Source organism: Gymnodraco acuticeps, unplaced genomic scaffold, assembly GCF_902827175.1.
Source record: "Gymnodraco acuticeps unplaced genomic scaffold, fGymAcu1.1, whole genome shotgun sequence".
In the NCBI taxonomy this organism is placed as follows: domain Eukaryota; kingdom Metazoa; phylum Chordata; class Actinopteri; order Perciformes; family Bathydraconidae; genus Gymnodraco; species Gymnodraco acuticeps.
This window is the reverse complement of record NW_022992206.1, coordinates 2,299,251-2,313,640: the sequence shown is the minus strand read 5'-3', so window position 1 is coordinate 2,313,640 and position 14,390 is coordinate 2,299,251. Positions and strand designations below refer to the sequence as shown.

The 14,390-nt window shown below is 39.7% G+C and overlaps 1 protein-coding gene across 2 annotated transcripts; it reads right to left on the bottom strand.

The window, feature by feature from the left end:
* Window positions 1-49: 49 nt before the first annotated feature.
* rhoca (ras homolog family member Ca) lies at window positions 50-13,813 on the bottom strand. 2 transcript variants are annotated; one of them, XM_034205694.1, is made up of 5 exons: window positions 13,659-13,813; window positions 5,931-6,088; window positions 3,973-4,093; window positions 3,520-3,650; window positions 50-2,646 (listed from the first exon to the last, which is right to left on the bottom strand). In XM_034205694.1, the coding sequence occupies exons 2-5, from the start codon at window positions 6,084-6,086 to the stop codon at window positions 2,473-2,475; spliced, it is 582 nt and encodes a 193-aa protein (XP_034061585.1). In that variant the 5' UTR covers window positions 6,087-6,088; window positions 13,659-13,813; the 3' UTR covers window positions 50-2,472. The 2 variants fall into 2 exon arrangements, with proteins under 2 accessions (XP_034061585.1, XP_034061586.1); XM_034205695.1 differs by having other exon boundaries at window positions 5,931-6,091; window positions 13,659-13,794.
* Window positions 13,814-14,390: the final 577 nt, after the last annotated feature.

Here is a 14,390-nt window from a genome sequence, read left to right as displayed (position 1 = left end):
GCATCATACGCAGTGAACCATATCTGAGAATCAAGGAAGGACAAGTCAGTCTCGTCTCAAAAATAGTTTATTAACAATGTTCATGTTAGCATCATGACAATACGCTTAATATAAATCTGGATTCTTTATCCTTTCAAATGCTTCCAGAGAAAGAAAGAAAAGCTGCACAACTGAGCTGAATCTGTTTCCAAAGCTGTGTGTGTGCTTACTGTAAAGACCAATGTTTTTCTCATGCATGCATCAACATCACAAGGACAACTTTTGATAAAAGCGCAACATTATCTGTTACAGCAGTATTGTTCATGCTCCTGGTGACATGTTCAACACTAGACCCTCTGCAGCTCGGAGAGGCTTTCATCAGAGTGCTGTGCTTCCAGCTGTGAAAGCTATTCGACTAACTACTCCGACCTAATCCCCAGGAATTCCTTGACTTCATTAAGCTTGTGAACATCATACCACAACTATGAAACACATATCTTAAAACCCATGTTTTAATTGATAAAAAGCCTTTAAGAGATTTAAGAATCAGTTTCTCCTTGTTGGTGTGCTTGTTTACCACAAAGTAAAGCATAGAGCTAGAAAGATGTAAGGTAACAACATTAATATGGTGCTGTTTGTATGTTGTAGCTTCTCCACTTAGTCAAATGTGCTTGGTTAGAATAAAGTGGCAGGTGGTTAGGTCTGTTGCCTTTACTGGTTTTCTTGAAAGATCACATGCATGATCAAAGACATCACACATTTCAACGTCCTCTCTCCTTTAGACGGGCAGCAACAAGTAACCGAGGGACATGAAGAGTACAGGAATGAGCTACAGAAGGAATGCCATAAGGAGTGTGAGCCTGAGGACAGTCACTGGGCTTTCCAGGTGTTGTATATCAAGCCGCTGTATTTCCAGGAAAAATATCTCAATGGAGTATTCTGAGAGGACCACGTGGACGGTCTATGACGTGTCTTCAAAGGCTGCTTTAAGTACATTTCACAATATTCTGTCTCTTTTGACTTGAGGCATAAAATATCAAACACCAACATAAATCAGGATATATACAGACGAATAAACCCAGTTGCACTAACTTTTTTGGCAGTAATACACAACTCTTAAACATCAGAGATACACTTTATAGCTACAGATGAATGATTTTCCTTAGAGGATGCAAGTTATGTAATTCATTTGTGATGAACAAGGACATTTGTGTTACCTATCATATCAGGCAATATAATAAAGATTAGTCTGCATATATGAATTCATTCTAAATATATATTTTGTTATAAGGACTGAAAGCTTAGCGAACCTATGATACATTTTTGCTGAATTGAGCCTGTGTGGAGCCATTCAAAGAACTAAGATGAGTGAAACATGACTCACTCTTGACCTTGTTGGCATGGCGCCCTGGTCTATGCGGTCTGGGAGAGAACCACCAAAGGCACACCACAACAGAGAAGGCACCAGGCAAAAACAAACTCCTCACGGACCTGACTACACTCCTCTCAAACATTTAAAGAATGTCACTGGACTGGAAACATCCACACGCAAAGGCTAACAGCTTTTTAAACATTATTTCCAACACTCAGCTGACCTGACCAGCTCACAGAGTCTAAGGGCAGGCTCAATGAAACTGTAGCCGAGTGTAACTCAGTTGTCTGCTTTAAAACACACAATCCCTTGTTACGCCAGCCTTAGGCTTTTCTCTCTGTTTCAGCTGTGTCTTCTTTCTGTTTGTCCTTACAGTCATTGTGCATAGCTGGGTCATAATGGCCTGTTCTCATCCCCTCCATCTAACTGCACAGATCAGCAATAGTTACAAACTACTTATCAAATCTTATGTCATTATTTGTAGTTATTCTCTTTACCCTAATTGAGCATGGCAAATGTTGAGGGAATGCAACAAAAATGACACAAGCAACCCTTTGTTGTGCTCGATGAGGCGACAGCACTGAAAGCCTTACTTGTGGCTTTGCTCAGGTTTCCCAAATACAACACTGGCTACAGCACAATGGAGAGACCCTCATCTGAAATGTTAGCTAGCTAAAAGCATGAGAAATAGATGGTGGTGTACAAACTTAAAAAAAAAAAAAAAGAAGGCACGAGCTCTTATGTTCAGAAGCATGACAGACTGGAGACATGAAGACTTTATACAGGCTAAGAGGGACACTGCTAAAGCTTATGAAGAAAACAATATTGCGTTACAATATGTCACTGCCTTGTTACATCAAAACAAAAAAGAAGTATGAACAATTTAAGTAAGAGTAAAGATAGATTTTCGAAATAAAAAACAAGCAAATCAAACTTTAAATATTCAATTCTAATCACTGTTGTAATATAGACAAAGTTCATTTCCTGTATTCAGTTGTAATGTGAGATACACTACTAAGATGCCATTTAGTAAAAGGTAAGTCCTTTTTTTTATTTTTTATTTTTATAAATGGGATTTGTTATTTCCTATTGGTCAGCTGATCTCCTGGTGTCCGGTCTGCTCACAGCAGCGGGCAGCCACGTCTCTTGGTGCGCTTTCGGACCTGCAGCGCTGCTCTAGTGGCCATCTCAAAAACTTCCCGCACGCCGTCCTTGGTCTTGGCGGAGCACTCCAAGTAGCCAAAAGCACCGATCCTGGTGATCATGTCCTTGCCTTCTTCTGCCTTCACTGGCTCCTGTGTGGGTAGAGCAGGGATAGTTAGAGACTATTGAAAAACGTATCAATAGTCTTCAAATGAATCATGATTAATCAACAGTGTTGGGGTAGGTACTCAAAAAAAGTCATGCCTTACTAAATTACTCATTGCTGAAAGTAATTAGTTACACAACTACTGACATTACTTATGGACTACTCTGTAACATCACCTGAGATGCACCATAAGTCAAATGACAAAGAAATATATAAAGTTCAACCTCATTTATGCCCAGATCCACACACATCTTTAAACTAAGCACAATACTGTACAAGACCTCTGCTCTTTCATTCATGTTTTCTTTGGCTCAGTTTCCATCGTGGCATAACCCTGGTCCAGGCAGCTTGCAAATGTTTTCCTGTCTGATGGCAGCCGGGGACGTTTGATTTATCCGTCCCCCCGCTATGCAGATAGTTGAAAAGTTACGCAAGTAACAAAATCATTTCGTGCTTAGTAACTGTAATGTAGTTTACAGATAGGCGTATGCCTTACAGATAAATGTATTCTGATTACAGTAACTCACATCACAGAATGTTTTTGTTAGATTTCAAATCGATTGACACCACTAGTATAGAATAATCATATTTGTGATTACACATTAATCAGTACCTGAGAAAACATGCAAACAAAGCAGCCCCTTGAGCTTTATTAATGCAGTGCTGTCATCACTCTGAACGCCTGGTGTAGCTATATTTGTCGTGTATTTTAACATAAATGTTTTTCATAGAACTTTACAAATTGAACCTATTGAAAGGTCTCCACACTGCACAAATCGTCAGGCGTTTGGTGACCGAGTTTTGAAGAGGATCCCACTTGTACCTGATCAACAGTTAATTGACCTTCAATGCTCTGTACCTGCTTCATCTTGGCCAGCTCTCTCCGTGTGTGCTCATCGTTCCTCAGGTCCTTCTTGTTCCCCACAAGGATGATGGGAACATTGGGACAGAAGTGCTTAACCTCAGGCGACCACTTCTCAGGGATATTTTCTGTCCCGGGAGTGAGACAAGAAGTGAGCAGAAAACACAAGGGAGGGGGGGTTGGGGCTATAAAAAGGGACAGGCGGTGCAGAGTCACGGAGCTTCTCATGATGGATTGCTCTGCAGACTGCCTAAGGCACCGATGTTTTTAGCTGCACTAATCCTACTTCCCATCAAGTCTATTAAGCGTTTAACAAACAGCTAAGCTGATATGAACTGCCTTGATTTAGTGAAGATAAACAAGATAACAATAGGAGTATATCATGTATTTTATTTACGTTTTCTGTTCTTTTGTTGTCCAAAAGACCACTGTATATCCGCAGTTCCTTACCTAAACTGTCGGGGCTGTCGATGGAGAAGCACATGAGGATGACATCTGTGTCAGGGTAGGAGAGAGGCCTCAACCTGTCGTAGTCCTCTTGGCCTGCAGTATCCCACAGCGCCAACTCCACCTGGGAGAAAAGGAGTAAAACACTTTAAAAAGCAGTAGACTTACAAAAATACAAATATTTTACACATAAAAGTGGATTCATCTTGGTTTTACAGTGACTCTCCACGCACACAAATGTATCCAGCCACGATATCATTGGTGATCATGTTTCTTTTCTCATATTTGAAGAGCAGTGAATATTTTAAGTATGAGGTATGAACCTTGAGGCATGTGGTGTGTGTTTCTTTTCCAGCAGTCAATACTTTAAATACCAGCAGGTAAATTATGTGAGGACTGTTTTAACTCTGGACATGCAGCTTGCATTCTGATCATAACGTCTGATTTGTATGAGTTACTCCAGCTGTGTTCCTTCTTTAGATATCTGCTTCCCCTCACCACTGCAGCTCTGACCTAATCAGCTTTATAAGGCCGTTATGTTCTCGGTGCTGTTCAGGGACTGTCCTCATCCCATCACACCACTGATTTATTCAATTAAGGAAAGTGGGAGATTAGCAAGCACCCGACCAGATACCTTCTGTCCCTGTAAGGGCATTAACAGCCGCTCTTCACTCTGTTCTCACACTGGCTCACAGTGGGAAATATTGTCCAAAGTTTTAAATACTGGAAATGGCTGAAGGACAATAGCTTGTGGTGAGTGCACAGAGAGCGCAAGCATCAGTCTACGGTCCCAAAATAGAGGTTTGCAGAGGCAGCGGGTGGGAGGTGGGAGGTGGCAGCACACTGTTGAGACATAGCCAGAGTTATGCTCCCACTGGACTTTTTTTTATTTTTAAAGCTGCCGAGGAAGAAAGGAAAGGGAAAAAAAGCAGCTATTTTTAGAGTCTGCTCAATCCACTGAAGGTGAGAGGATGAACATGTTTTTGTCCTTGAGGGGAGGATGCAAATGAAGGGTCTGCGAACACAAACTGAATCCAGCTGGGGAATCTCTCATGGGACGACCATCCTCTTTAAAAGTTTGAGATGACCCCCTCTAGAACGACGTCCACCATGGATCCCTAACTTTATATTTCCTGTCCAGAACACAACAGTTAACCCTTCCCCCCCATCTAAGTGTGAACAGGACAGGAAATGAGAGACGTTTATCGGGCAGAAGGGTCCTGGTGAGAGGGGGGGGGATTGCCAGCAGTCATCCCTGTTCCCTGTCTGAACAGGAAGCTGAGAAGTACAGTCATTTCCTGTTTTGCCCAGTGGTGATCCTGCAGCGGTGGTCGGATCAAGAGGACAAAAGCTCATAACAACTTCAAGCCATCTGTGGATCAGAATCCAACCCGCTGACAAAACCCTTTGACTACGATTTTAGACATCAAACACTTCATGTTCATATCAGTGTGCTAAACTTGGATGATGAAAATCCAAGTTCCACATTTTTGTCCCAAATTCAAAACATGCGGCTCACTATAGCCCACTACTCTATAATATATACAATTGTGAATCAATGAACCTGATTTCAAACACACAAAATGTAACTTACCATTTGCTAAACCCCTCCCCCATGCAGTGGTTGTCCAATCTGAGCTTTCTGATTTGGATATGTCTACGTTAAAGAGGTGTTCATTGGACTGGATTTGTGAAAATCCTTTACTTTTATATTTTAAAAGAGATATTGAACATTTTAAAATACAAACAATTAATTAGAAATCTAACTTTAGCCAAACAATGGATTTCCCTCATCATATTCTACATGGATCATAAACATGGTGAGATTACTGCTTTACTTTCCTGAGACAAGCATCCTTGGTCTTTTAGTTCAATGTCATGTATGTAGCCAGCACCTTCATATTTATGACCTCGTTTACAATAATCCTTTTGTAATGCTAATGGTAAATTAGGTTACAAACCTGTTTTCCGTCAACCTCAATGTCAGCGATGTAGTTCTCAAACACTGTCGGGACGTAGACTTCAGGAAACTGGTCTTTACTGAAAACGATAAGAAGACAGGTTTTCCCGCAAGCTCCATCACCGACAATCACCAGCTTTTTCCGGATGGCTGCCATCTCTGCTGGGAAACAAGAGAGGGGTTTTCACAAGAATTTGTCACAAACAGACATTCAAAAAAGTGTTCTATGTCAATTATCAAGAGTCCTACAAAGACAAAAACTACTTTTTTTGCCTTCTTGGGAGATTCCACTTGTTATGCTTTTTTAAGCCCAACAGTCGCACTGCAGATATTTAAATAATTTATAAAACATAACAGGAACATAATGTTGTACAAAACTTTTCCTGTCTCCAGGGCGACCGCTCTGACAGTCCTGCCTCACCCCTGAGGGAGGGCTCTGGAGGACTACTTGGTGTCCTAGAGCAGACAAAACACGGCCCTGCTTCTGATCTCTACAGCTGCTTCTTCAGGAATACTCTGATAGTAGAATATCCTAATCCTCTCAAAACAAGAGCTCAACCAGCTGCACCTGGGTGTTCCAGTGCTAAACTGGAAATGCTTACATGTGGTTTACAGAGTTGTGGGTGTATGAACTACAAAAGAAAACATTTCCATGCAAGTAAAACAAAACCATTTCAAAACATAGGTGGATGCATGCTTTTACCAGTTTCCAGTTTCCTGTGCACAAACTACAATCCATAAAAGCAGCAGCACCAGAACACCTTTCTGTGACAACCCCAGTTGAGAGGAATGGTTTGGGGGGTGCAGGCTGTGGGGGGGTGAGTTGGCTGTGCAGCTGATGGATGAGCCGGACAGTTAGCTTAGCTTGAAGAATGTGTGCTAAGCTAGGCCAAAACAGCTGCACAATGAGAAAAAGGCCCATTTCCCAGAGCATCAAGTGTTATGATGTTGTGTTTTGTCCAACCAACAGTTTTGACAAGACCACCAAATGCACGTTTGTAAAATCAATCAAAAGATCATCTGATCACTTTATCTAGTTTCCTTATAGCTGCAGCTCTTTTCAACTTTTTGTAATTAAATTGACTATCAGACTCAGGGAAATATAAAACAAGTTATTGTGTATGGATTTTAGTGCCAAAATAACAGAATAAGATATAACAGATCTGAAATAAAGGCTTATAAATATGTATATTCATAAATGATGTAAGAGTACAGTAGATACATTTTATGAACAAATGGCTTGAGTAAAGAAAAATAAAGGATACAAGGGAGGAAATTGTTTCCCGGCCATGTTTCCATGGATATTTAGACTTGGCATAACCCATGCTAAGATGTTGGATGTGTGGGCTTGTTTGACAGCTGTATTCAAATCTTGGTTGTATCCCTTCTTATGTGAACTCTGGTCGTGGTTTGTTATTGCCTTTCTGTTGCACAAAGGCCCACTCTGGTGTAGCTATGCCAACAACTTATTTTAATTTGGCTGTTCTATCAAATATGTCCTACATGTTTAATATGTATTGAAATACAAAGCATTGGAAGAAAAGCCACTGAATAAAATGTAAAATGACGACCAAAAGTGATCACTTTAGCTGCAGCTGCAAATGCTTCGACAATGAGATACTTTACTGATTCCAGAGAAACTGCACAGTGGAGCTGCAATGATAAGTCAACTTATCAATGTTAATATTGTTACAAACTATTTTGACTATTGATTCATTGTTAGTTAGTAAGTACATTTTTATGCACAAATCCCCTTTAATATGAAGTGTTCTGCTTTTCACTGTTTTATATCATATCACACTTATATTTAAGTTTAGACGGATAAAACAACACATTTGAGGATGACCACTTGAACTTTGAAGAAAACAGCGATAGGCGTTTTTCACTATCTTCTTACACTTTATAGACGATAAAAGTGAACAGAAAAAAACCCTACTGTAGCCCTTTTATTTCCCAGAGATTGTCTGCGCTAGATGATGAGTTCAAAACAAGACAAGTAGGAGATAGCAGCGTTGAGGCCTCAGAAGCTCACCCTGTGAAACAATCCATTTCCTGTTCTGGTCAGCCGGGAGGAGCTTTTGGCTGCAGTTCTGTTTGGACAGGCCCCTTCAGAGCGGGACACCGAGAGGGCTGCCAGAGGCAACGCAACACATGAAGTACACAAGCATGCTTTATACTAACATACAGTACATGGACATGTCCCAGTGTTTCCCCTACCATTGTCTTGGCGCCCCGCCAACGGAGCCCCGTGCCCCCCTGAAATTCAAGGTGTTATGAGTTTAGTGTTTTTGACCCTAAGAATCCCTGATGCATTAAGAGAGAGAGAGAGAGAGAGAGAGAGAGAGAGAGAGAGAGAGTTAGAGAGAGAGAGAGAGAGAGAGAGAGAGAGAGAGAGAGAGAGAGAGAGAGAGAGAGAGAGAGAGAGAGTAGAGAGAGAGAGTAGAGAGAGAGAGAGAGAGAGAGAGCTTCCGCTCATTTCTCCCGTGTTATTATCCAAAGTTAATGTAAACTTGAATATTGTACTTCATTTGAATGTATTATGTTGGTTGTTGTTTGTGGAAGTGCCATTGAATGGGCCCCATTAACTGAGTTGTAAACATCACTTTAAATGGAAGATCCAATAGCCCCCCCCCACCCACTCGATCAGTTCCGCGATCGGTATCAGCCAATACTGATTCCGGCAATCGGCCCCAACATTGGCGATCGGAGCATCCCTCTCCGATACATTCAAAAACGTTGTCTAATTTCTGACTGATGCCCTTTATTTAGGTGCTAATGGATACAAATGACAGCAAAGGCTGAGGAGGAAGTTAAGGTGGTTGCTAATAGTAACCAATTACATGGCGCCGTCATCCAGTTAAAGTCTGTTCAACACGTTAGAGCCAGTATTCATCTTCTTCACCATCCTTGTGAATGGGCCCCTCTGATCTGCAGCTAGTATTAGCTGACTGACCTTTGACCTCCACACTTCTGAATAAAAGCTACGGTGTAACTAGCGATTTACCGCCCTAACGAAAGCGGTGACAGAGCAGAAAATGTTCAACATGATTCTTTTGGCTCTACATAACCATTACTCAGATCAGGGTGCAGACACTTTCATTTACCTGTCAGAGTGACTTTACACAACACAACTGAGATGTATCCAGAGGAGCAAAAATGCTCTCATATTTATAAAGTCTTCAATCATGCAGAGGTTGAATGATGACCAACTATTTACAGCGAGACAGCAGGAACACTGTTTGCATGTTAAAACATCAGAAGAGATACTGTATGCAAAGATAACACAATAACACTGACGAATATGCTGTTTTAACACAGGTCCGATTAAATCCCTGCATGATGCAAGCAGTTCTACCAAGAACTGATTTTCCTTTTCCCTATTGTTCCATTCAAATACAAGAATGAAGAGGTACAACTTTGAATTTATTCTATCTCATTTATTTACTCTTCTCCGGACTAAATTGAGATTGTGATTGCTCAAACAGGGCTGGCTAAACAGGTGGCACACCTCAATGACATAATTTAGACGAGTAGTTTTTGGAAATAGGATTATTTGCTTTCTTGAGTTACATGAGAAGATCGATACCAGTCTCGAGTCTGTACTATAAATATGAAGCTACCCACAGCAGCATGTTAGCTTGGTTTAGCATCGAAGGAGAGACTATAGGCTGGCTTTGTCCCAAATCTGCCCACCAGCACCTCTTAAGTTAACTACTTAACATACATTATTTTGCTTGTTCAATCCATACTTCCAAAACAAAGATGGAAAAATAACACATTGTGATATTAGGAGAGGTTGGGGGTTGTTACGTCAACAAGTTCTGACACAATTTGACAGTTAATCAATTAGTCAGAAAACTGAATATCAATTACCAACCATTTTGATCATTTTTGTTCATCAGTAAAGCTTGCCAGGCATTAGCTTCCTTATCTATAGCAATTTGTTGTTTTGTTTTCTAAAACATTTAAAAACTGTAATGCTTTAAGGATTTTAAATGGTTGGTCTGACAAATAAAGTAAACTCAAGATAAATGTTTCCCTATATTTGGATGTTTGATTCACTTAAAGGTGGGGTAGGTAATTTTGGAGAAACCAGCTCGAGTGCGCTAGAATTTGAAAATACACAGCCGGAAAAAATCTGCCACTTCCTCACAGAGCCCCTCCTCCAACACACACGAACGCACACATGACCAATGAGGGCACGAGATAAGTTTGTGCACAGATGGAAGGCTGACAGGCAGGTAGGCCATCCAGTTATTTTAGCCGGGCCGGCTAAAATCATTGGTCGTGCTTTTTACAGTACTACGGCTTCCACAGATGAAATTTTGTTATGGATTTTTTTGTCAAAGCACTTCAGATATTCATTGCTATCGGGATGTTAAGAGCATTCCATGGAATATAACAAAAAGTGTATCTCAAGCCGGTTTCTCAAACTTACCTACCCCACCTTTAACAGTTATCCAAAGAAAAGTTAATATTGAAAATAGTAAGATCAATAAGTAAGTGAACATAAACAAATATTATAACAATAACTGATGGATGCCGTTGCAGTATGTGTGAGTAAGCCACTAAGCAATATAGCAGACAAAGTGTAAAGTTAAAACTTTAAGACTAAAACTTGATCAAAAACACAACGTTAGCAGCCTTAAACATAGGAAAGCAAATGTCTTCATACAACTATTTTTACTGGGTAACACTTTCTCTAAGGAGGTTTGCTGAGGCTTAAAGCAGCCAACAGGAGCTATGCAATGAGCTGAGCAGTTGGCACGGAGCAGAGCGTGACTGTAGGTAGAGCTGCCTTTCAATCCTTATACAAAAAACACAATGTTGAATGTAGACACACATCCAACCAATAAACAAGTTCTTCCTGCATGATGACTTTTTTCGTTCTGTGGTCCTGCAAACATTACAAAAAATGAGTCAAAGTGTGATTATGTTGGTCTTCCGACATAATCACACTTTGACTCATCCCAGGCCTGCATCTCTTTCTTATACACTACACTGGACTCAGTAAGATCAGCCAAGAACATTGAAGAGTTATATCCTAGATTTTTGCCATTACAAAAGAGTTGTCATTGAGCTTAGTTTAGCTCAAGTAGTAGATTATAGGCTTCATAACAAACAGAGGAATAAAGCCAAGGCTGGATATCGACTGTGGGTGATAGATAAACATTTGCCCAGAGATCACAAGTCCAACCTAAATATCTATTGGACAAGATCAAACGCTAAACTTAACTTCACTATGAAAGTGACTTTTAAAGTCCTTTAGGGATGTGATTTTTACAGCAAAGCCCCCATGTTTGGCGACTAAACTACTTCTCATTTCTAGAAAGTTAGTTGTTTTTTCAATAAATACAAGCTAACGGACTGATTTGGCATTTTAAAACAGAGGGAAACATTTGGATATGAAGGGTCGTCAGATCTCTGTGAGTCTTTCTACCTGAGATATGGACCAAAGTTCATAAACTGGCAAAGGTTGTGGCTGACACAGAGCAGACAGCCTGTGACTCAGTCTGCCTGCACCACCTTTAACCAGAGTGTTAAACATCTTATCTGACTGAAGCTGACATCAGATCACATGCGGGATCAGACGTTGGGTGGTTACTCAAAAAACATATCTCACAAGAAAGCTTCAGGCTGTTTCAGATCAGGCTTTTATGGATAAGATGCAGAGATTCCTGGGTAAGACTTGTACTTAAGTGCATCAAATTGAAATGGGAGTCTGTTACACAACAGCAGGAGTTTATACAGAGGATCAGGCCAGCCTCTTACATTCTTTGGGCGTTTTGTTACAAACACATCAGCTCCACTGTTCCACTGAGTAATGCCTTTACTGGTACACCCATGGAAATTACAGAATGTCCTACAAGTCAAACAGCCCATGAAATAAAACCATGTAGGAATTCTGCCTAAAGGCCTCCTGAGGACACTAACCAAGGCTTTTTATCCATGTCTATGTCAACGGAAAAAAAAAATTGAAGCAATGTTCAATGTTTACGAATGGACATTTTTAAAATGAATGACTAGCAACCTGGTTACGTTTACAGCATGGGCCCAGCAGCAATTTATAAATAAACTGAAAGAAGGTACTCCTGCCCGTAAAGCCTATTGAGGAAGTAGGGCAAGACAGGAGAGTTGAGTCAGCCTGGAGCGTGTTATCCAAAGTCAAAAACAAGAGGCAGAGGACACACCGCTGTGAGAGAAACAACACCTCATGACTCACTTTGTGTTCAATAGCTGAGGACATTAGCAGACATGCCAGTTCTGGTTGTTCCTCCAGGGACAAGCATGAGATCTTATTTGTATTATGAATACATCAGGCAGTTACTTTCTATTTTAATTCAACAAACATTTCATCTATAATGTCAAGATTTGTTTATATTGAAATGACCATCCAGGACAATTAAGATTTATATTTTTCACCAATTTCTTAAATGTTTAGGGCTACAACTATATTTATTTTTAGTTAAATCAAAGTCTTTCAAATGTTGACAATCACAATTTCCCATGGCCTATTTAAAATATTAAAATATCTTGTTTTAGTCTGACTTCGAGTCCATAACCCAGACATATTATATAGTTACTAAAGTTAAATATAAAATAAGCAGCAAAGGTTCATATCCATGAAAGTGGAACCAGAGACTAATAGCAGTTTTCGCCTGATGCAATTATTTAAACAATTATTCCATTACCGAAACACTGGCATTCCTAATTGAATTGATTTCTTAAAAACTACGTGTTTCCGTCAACATATACCTGCAAGTGTATTCACAATATTTAAGCATTGAGGCCACATGTTGGTTACTTGTCAAATGCATTTGAACATGTTCAAGAGAATGAGGACAATATATTGTCATCTTTCATGAATGGTACATTTGACAACCATTTTCTTTCACTTACTTTCCTCCCAAACATATTCAAGGTTAAATAATCATCCTTTTGCACACTTGTCTATGTTGTATCATCTTGTTCCAGCACTACATTAGGGCCTATATAACATGTAGTATACCTAGTGAAATGCCCAAACCCATGACTCCAAATGTGTAATGGCTGCACCAATGGACATATTTTGTTGAGCATCATTGTATCCACATTTCACGTAAAATAAGCCTGACATATCTGTGACTGTGCCATGTCAACTCACATTTCAAATAAAGAAGTTAGCATTTGGACAATGCTTGGCTGCACACCATGAGTTTATGATGACTGACTAGCGGCTCAGTGGGGGTTAAGAGGTTAAGATACTGTAAGTAAGCCAACTTGGTTGTTTCAGCCTAAATAACTCACCAGATCGAACTCTCCACATATTCGGTTGTGTGTGCAAATCATTGTAGGCAGTTAAAACAACGCCCTCTAAGAGTTGTGAGTGTTAAGGATGAATAAATTAAGTGTTCCCGGGATTAGAAATGGCTCATTAGGAGATTTGCATGCGGAGTGTCGTATTGAGGTCGCAGCAAGTACCAACAGCATCTCGGCTTTGACTTTAAAACTAATAACAACGAAGCTATCAACAGTTGTCCAGAAATACCCTGCCCTCAAACTCACACTGGATATCATTTTTAATTGATGTGGGATTTAACTACTACCTGAGCAGAGAAAAGGACGATGTGTTAGGGCAAGCCACCACCTTGTTCTCTCACCAAAGTAAGTGAGAGATAATTAAACTGTCGACTTGAGTCAAACAACAACATTTAGGCAAAATACGCAACAGATTCCGTTTCATAATTACCTTTTAGCAGCCGGAACAGAAGTTTTTATAAATGTTAATCCTTGTGCTTTTCTCTGGGTCGTGGCACACACATACACACACTGTATGCTTGCTGCAGTATTCGCAAATTGTAAAGACGAGCAGAGAACCTCCCACCCACCCCAGCGAGAACCAAGGCCAGGCTAATTGACGAGTGATTCCGTTTAGGACTTTCAAAATAAAAGAGGCATGTCGTCAAAGTGAAGTTGTTCAAAAATATCTAGTTAATACAACAACAACAACAACAACAATGATACAAATAATTAAAAATAATAATAGCATTGTAATAATAATACTAATAATAATAGTAAGAATACATAACAGTACGAATACAATACAAACTATTTAAGTAAGAATACAAATATTGAAAGTAATATTAATAACAACAAAAATAAAACATAAAAAATGAAAAAATATTATTAGTAATAAGTAAGTGGTTCATTGTCTCAAAAATATGTTCAATTACTTGCAAATGTGTACCACTAAAGTACAGTATCAACTAGGTCCCTGTTTTTTACGATACACAATCTTGTGTTCTAATATTATTTCCTATGGTGCATTTACTAAATAGTAGACGAGTAGAGGAAATTGGTTGTATAACTAGTATAGTATACTGAGTCCCAATAGTAATATAATGTGTAATGTGTATAAGCCAATACTGTACAAATGTTTTCAATCAACTGCCAAACTAGAGACACAGAAGGTTTCTCATTT